General features: G+C 32.8%; 1 protein-coding gene across 1 annotated transcript; it reads left to right on the top strand.

Moving 5' to 3' along the window:
* Positions 1-2,486: 2,486 nt before the first annotated feature.
* LOC103858591 (F-box/kelch-repeat protein At1g64840) lies at positions 2,487-4,951 on the top strand. The gene is made up of 4 exons (XM_009135975.3): positions 2,487-3,058; positions 3,179-3,232; positions 3,356-3,442; positions 3,542-4,951. Exons 2-4 carry the CDS (start codon positions 3,197-3,199, stop codon positions 4,721-4,723), a joined length of 1,305 nt encoding a protein of 434 aa, XP_009134223.1. The 5' UTR covers positions 2,487-3,058; positions 3,179-3,196; the 3' UTR covers positions 4,724-4,951.
* Positions 4,952-7,112: the final 2,161 nt, after the last annotated feature.

Below are 7,112 nucleotides of genomic sequence, written 5' to 3'. Positions count from 1 at the left end.
GCTCCCATATATGATCAACTAATGCATTTCGAAGTAAGAAATGATTCTCTTTATTTTTTATTTGTAGATTACGAGCCAAAAATTGCTGAAATCGGATATCTTCATTTCCCGTCATTTCAATTGTTGCTTCTGTCATTGATCTTGTATCCTTTATCGGTGCATTGATATCACGTTCATCTTCAATTATCATGTTATGCATTATAATGCATGCCGTCATTATATCATGCAATACTTCCTTCTTCCAGTAACGATGATGTTAATATTCGTGAATACATTCGATCTGAATAAGAAAGAATCGTACGAAAAAGGCGTCAAGAGCAACAACAACAATCATCTTCGGTTACACAAAATTTGTTTGGACAATATTTTAGAGATTTGGGAGGTTCCGGAGCAAATTTGCCAGACTATTAGTGTTGTTATAATATTTAAATTTGAGTAATAATTATGTCTTCATGTGTCTTTTTAATAAGTTTTTATTATGGTTTTTTGTAATATTCTTGTTGTTTAATTTTAGTTTTAATATATTATAAATCTTGTTTTAAAATTTTTATTTAATTTCATGTGTTAAAACTTAAATTTATAAAACAAATTTGAAATATTTATGAGATATAAAAGTTTTAAGGATTAAAAAGTTAAACAAAAAAATATTTAAGAAATATAAATATGATGTACAATTGTAAGGACTAAATTGCAAATAAAAAGATGAAACTTCAAATTTGAAGTTTTGAAAAGTGAAACTCTATATTTGGAGTTTCACTCTTCAAAACTTTAAATTTGAAGTTTTGAAGTTCCTTTTTGGAGAGCAAAAAGCTCTATATGTTTCTTTTGGAGATGCTCTTACAACTCTTGTTAAAAACTTTAAAGAAAGCCATAAACTAAACACTAACATGTGTTGGAAAACGTCTACAATATACTAGCACACTTATAACTCTACAGTAACTTTATTCATTTCCATTTTAGTTATGTACATGTGACATGTCTTATGTATAACTTTTGATAAAAAAAATCATAAAAGAACTGAAAGCATGATGGAGATGTTTTATGATGAGAAACTCATTTTTTTTAGCACTCATATATATTCGTTCATACCAAAAGAGTTTACACTTCAGCAGAAGAGGACTTAAGTTCAGCAGTGAGAGCAGATTTAGCCACTGTACAAACGGAGAAAGACAATACATAAAAGTAAAAGCTAAAATGATAAATATCAAACACAATACCAAACAAGGTTGGTCTAGACTCTCTACTTTCCAATAGCTTGATGAGGATGAGAAAATTCGACCGAATTGTTAGGAATTTGATGTTTGAGAAAGCCGCAGTCATTACCGCCAAACGAACAGTAAGGGCTTCTGTCATTAGAGCTGATGAGACAAAAGAGTGAGATGGCAATAAGAAATGTTTAAATTGGTCAAACAGTGGTCAAACAAGAGATGTGTAGACTTGTAGGGGATGACTAGGATAATAGGTCTCATGTAGTGTTCAAGTGTTTAATAAATACACTACTAGATAGATAGTGTACTCTATATATTATTATTATCCCACTTGCAAATTTATTGAACGTCTTCACTCTTCACGTTCATCTCTCGTGCCATTCATGCATTTCACCTTTTTCCATTTTTATGTCCTTACATTGTTTTAGTTGCTTTGCAACGTTTGGATAAGAGTTGTGTTACTCCTCTATCGAAAAAGAAAGGGTTTACTTACATATAAACTTGACTTGTACCAAGTAAACTAAGCATTCGCAAATTAATTAAGCTAAACTGAGACTCTTAATGTGACTAATAACACTATTATTTTTCTTGTTTGTGAATTTCATCATATCATCATATATAGGTTTCATTGCAGTTTTCTATTTCTTGTGAGTATTAATTTCAAAAAGGAGAAAAGGGAACAAGTAGGAGTTGAGATTTCTCTTTCAGATCTGATTTGAAAGCTACAAAACCCACACAAAATGGTAAGGCCCATAAGAGAGCACGACATTCTCTCTTTTTGTGGGAATTGTGTTGTTGCCTGGTGGTAGTGATATGGACCGGAAGGGACCGTTAAGTCTTCTTTTTTAGGTCTTAATTAGTTTGGTATGTTTTGATTTTATTACTACAATAGAAACTCCATTAATTAGTATTCGATACATTGATAAATACAATAAATTAATAATTTTATCAGTATTGAGTTGAACTGGTGTAAAATACAACACAATTTGATATGATAATAAAATACTAATTTTTTAAAAAATCTTATGTAAATGTATGGTCCTAATATAAACATAAATTAATAACTAATATATAGAAAGTTTATAAAAATATAAACAATATATTTTTAGTTCATTTTATTCACATTGAAGTCTATCTTTAAATTTCCTAAATATAATGATGTTGTTTTTTTCATTTTTCATCCAAAAAAAATTCGTTTATATTTACGGTACATATTTTCTATACACTAAATACTCGATTAAGAATAACATATAATTTGTACATGTAAAATTTAATCAATACCTATACTATAAAATCAAGTATCTTTCTTATTTTTACATAAAACAAACTTTGAAATGGATACATTTAAAAAATAAAATTTATGTAATTTAATAATTATGTAAATTAATGATTATCAAAGTTTCAACATTATTAATTTATAAACTTCTTACTATAAAAAACAGACAAATTTCATTTCTAAACCCTACACCCTAAACCCTACACACTATTTGATGGAAACTTATCTGTCCATTGAAATTATTATTATCATATACATATTTATACTATTAGTTATGAAATAATTTTGTTGATTTGTCATATTTTTCATAATTTATTTTATTATTTAGGAACTGATTTTACTGATCTATCATACTTTCCATAATTTAAGATAATTTATTTATTTATCATATATTTATAATTTAAGATAATATATTGATTCGTTATGTTCTTAATAAATATAGTTTTGTTTATTTACCATGTTCTCCATCCATAGTTTTAGATAATTTGTTTATTTCTCATTGTTTCGACCAAAGTGAAAACGGAGGAGACGACGGTGTGCATCTCTGAACGTCTAGTCTTAAGCCAGTGTTTGTGTACGAAAACGAAAAATCCGTCTCTTATCAAATTCGATTGTCTGTTTCTTGTTGGCGATTCTTTTCTCTGTTCAAGTTTTACTAAACCCTGAAAAAAGAAACTTCAATTTTGTCTTATAGATTTCGGAATCATCAAATATGGCACCGAGAAAGACGACATCGAACATGGTTTGGGTACATACTCCTCTTCCCCCCCCCCCCCCCCCCCCCCTTTTTGTACAAAACTGAAAAAAAAAGACTTAATGTTTTTATTATCGAATTTTCAATAGCAGAAGAATCTTAATTTTTTTCTTTCAGGTTGTGAAATCGAAACAACCAGCGAAAATGACAACGGAGAAGAAGACATCATCAGTGATGTCAGACTCGTCTCTTCTCTCAGATAGTGTAATAAGAAGAACTCTTTGTATTCTGGTTATTGCAGTTTGGTGTTAAGCCATGATTTGAATAGCCCCTTACTTCTCATTAATTGTAATTTCTTTTCAGTTCTCAAAACTGCAACTGTCTTCGAAAGAGCACACATTGTCATTGTCCGATTGGTCTCTTCTCCCTGAGGAGCTGCTGCACATCATCTCCGCTAAGCTAGAGGACTGTTTCGACTTTATTCACGCTCGCTCTGTTTGCCGCCCCTGGAGACCCGTCTTCCCCTTTCCTCCTTCCCTGCTACGCACACGCTACTCTCTTCCCTCGTTCGACAAGTTCCCTCGCAAAGGAAGAGGCTTTTGCACCCTCGAGAAGTTCCCTCTCTTCCTCTTCAGAGTCCGTTCCCCTGACTCATTGTTGCCTTCTGAGTTTTTCGTCGGAGGAATAAGACCAGAGAACCACGTGGAGTTTCCACCATCTGTTCAGTGCTCAGTGAAAATGAAGATGACCCCGGACTCTCCCCCAACCTTGCTGAACATTGCTGACTGTCAGATTATCCCTCTGGGATATAAGTGGAGAATGGTCGGTCACGATCCTAATTCATTAGCAACAAGATACAGAGGCGCGGCGTTTCTTCCTCTAAACAAGGAGAAAGGAGAGTTCATCGTGCTTATCGGCTACTCTCGTCATATTTTGGTGTTGAGAAGTACCGAAATGAGGTGGACGCGGCTTCAGAACTCCTCGGAAGCTGATTGCCGCGATATCGTCGCCTTTAGAGGCAAGTTCTACGCAGTCTTTATCAACGGGGACGTGTTTGCTATCGATCCCTACACGCTGGAAACGACTCCTTTGATTCCCCCGGAGATTGTGGACTGTGGAAGATGCAATAATCTGGTTCCGTATGGTGATGATGAACTTTACCTGGTCGAGAGAATCATCGTCCGTAACGGTGTGTTGTGTTTTAGCAAGTTAGCGTGTAGAGTGAGCGTGCTAGATGAGGAAGCTGGTGAATGGGTCGTTGTAAGTGATCTGGGAGATCGTGTGTTGTTGATTGGACAGCCTGGGAATTGCTCTGGAAACGGGTCTTGCTCAGCTAAGGACCTTCCTGAGGGTTGTGGTGTGAGTGGGAGCTCGATGTTGTTCATCAATGAGATATTTGATGTAACTTACCCTTATAAATATGGAGTAGATACGGGAAACCCTGAAGACGGCTTGAACGTCTGGAGATGCTCAAGAGAGACTCGTGTGACGATCCTCAACAAATCTCCAATGGTGGCTATGAGGTTGGAGCACGCTGAGCCGTAAAATCTCAGTTTGGATTTATCTGAGACTTGTTGGCTTTGTTTTTAACATTTCCTTGTGATTTGAAGTTGGAAGTGATATCTAGTTTTTAGTATTTTGAAACACTTTGTTTTCTTGATGAAAAAAGGTTTCTCATGAACTTCTGTAGCCTTGTCTGGCTGCACACCTGGTAACTGGGTATGTATTAGGTTTTGGGAAAAATCTATACTATTTAAAAGTTGAGACAAGTCATTGAAATTGTCTACATATGATTTAAAACAACAAACAGTTTGAAAAAGTCTAACAGCACTAGAGCAGCTCCATTAGTCATTTTTGATAGGGTATCTAAGGAAAAAAATTGGTTAGGTGCAGAGATTTTTGTTCTGACATTTTAGAACTTCTGTTTTGATAAGTTTCTTGGGCTTCCAACTTAAAACCAATTGGCAATTAGTGGATTGGCCCAAGTCCCTTATATATTACTCAAGTCCCTTTCATATATCCGATGTGGGATCTTCTCTCCAATATGTTTCCATCTGTCTTCATGTTAGTGGTTAATTAATTTTATTGAATATACTTTTTTTTTTTAACTTTTTTGAGATTTTTTGGGGAGTTCTAACCAATAAGAGTGCTCTAAGACAAAGACTATTGACCCAAGGCTTATAGACATGTCTAGACAAAGAAAGAGCTCAAACAAAATTCATACTTTTTTAAAGTTAACATGTTGCATTAGCAACTTATTACAGCATAAACCGCACAACAACCCAATACAACAAGAAGAAAATAAAAGAAACAAGAAACAAGATAGGAATAGACTCTCAAGGTGGCCTTGTACAAGAGAAGTAGAACTGAAGAAGAGATGGCTGGACATCGGGAGAAGCTCTGACGGAAAGGAGGCGGTCGGTCACGAACCTGGCAATTCGATAGCAGTCCGAACCATGTGCGCTGAGGAAGACCTAGAGGCGAAAAATCCTCATTTTCCTTTCCTTCCATATCATGTATATGGTGGATTGGAAGATGAACTTTATAATGCACCAGGCTTGCGGTGGAAGCATTCCTAGGCATGTTTATCCAAGCTGCGATAGTATTGACATTTATGTTTAACTAGATTTTGAACTGCGCTTTGAAAGCGCAGGTTTTATGGGTTATATACGAAGTTGGATATGAGATAGTATTTTGAATATATTATGTATTATTATGTTATAAAGTCGTATTATATCAAATATATAAATTTGTTTAAAATTATATAACTTATGAGTAAGTTTATCCGAGATTTTTTATATACACTCTTATGTAACGCTTTCTTAAGTATAAAAATTTTACCTAAATTTGATAAACGAACCAAACTAATACGAAATACAGACTCAGGTTCAACATTGAGAAAAAGTACCTATTATATTTTTTTGGACCTGTGGGTCTCTGTTGGACTCCGGTATACAAAGTACTTAGAATGTTTTGTTCATATTATGTATATTTAAGTAATTCATATATGTTCTCAGTATAAAAATATTATTGTAAATTTTGGATTCGCGTTTTCTGTTATAGTTTTAAGTTTTGGGTAAAATTTCAAATTGTAAAAATATATTTAAAATATTGGATATTTTTGGTTCTCGGGTAAGATTTTGGTCTTTTAAATATTTAGTTATTTTTGGTATATGTTTGATTTTGAGTATTTTCGTGTTTTGATTTTTTTGGCTTTTAGGATTCTTTAGAGTTTTTTGTCCTAAATACTCGAACCGAGCTAGACTCATTACGTAGCCAAATTACATAGTAAATTTTACAAATACTTGAATATTGACTCAAACTTACCTGGAACTAAAAGGAACAAATCTGAACAAAAAAAATATTAAAATACCTAGTTGGATATAAATGCCAAGACCCAAAGAACTTGGACCTGAAAAAAACCGATTTATATTTGACCCGAAGACCCGAATGCCCAAATCTCACATTTCATTATATATTTGTGCATTTTATAAAAGTTACTTTTGATTAGTTGGTGAAACTTAAAATTTATTTGAGAGGCTTTTGACTAATTTAACAGTATAGATTTGTAGGTTTTTTGTTGAGCAGTAAAAAAAGATTTGTTGGATTTGATAATTTTAAACTTATCTTAAATATTAAATTGTTATTTATCAATAAAATAAAATTAACATAATATATCATTTTTAAACTTATTTTGATTATGAAGTTAATGAGACATATTTAGAGAAGAGTATATTAAAGTGTATGTGATAATATTTTCGTGAACCAAATTTATGTGATCGTATATATATGGTATAATCTTTTTGTTTACAAAAAGATATGAATCCAATAAATAAAACTTTGACTAAATGATTGTTAGAGAAATTTAAGGCAACATATTGTTTGTCCAAATAATGTAAGACCAAAATATTATTAGTTAATGAAAAGGTCCAAA

Source organism: Brassica rapa, chromosome A03 (genome assembly GCF_000309985.2).
Source record: "Brassica rapa cultivar Chiifu-401-42 chromosome A03, CAAS_Brap_v3.01, whole genome shotgun sequence".
Classification (NCBI taxonomy): domain Eukaryota; kingdom Viridiplantae; phylum Streptophyta; class Magnoliopsida; order Brassicales; family Brassicaceae; genus Brassica; species Brassica rapa.
Note: the sequence above shows the minus strand (reverse complement) of the source record. Positions and strands in the feature narration are given on the sequence as shown.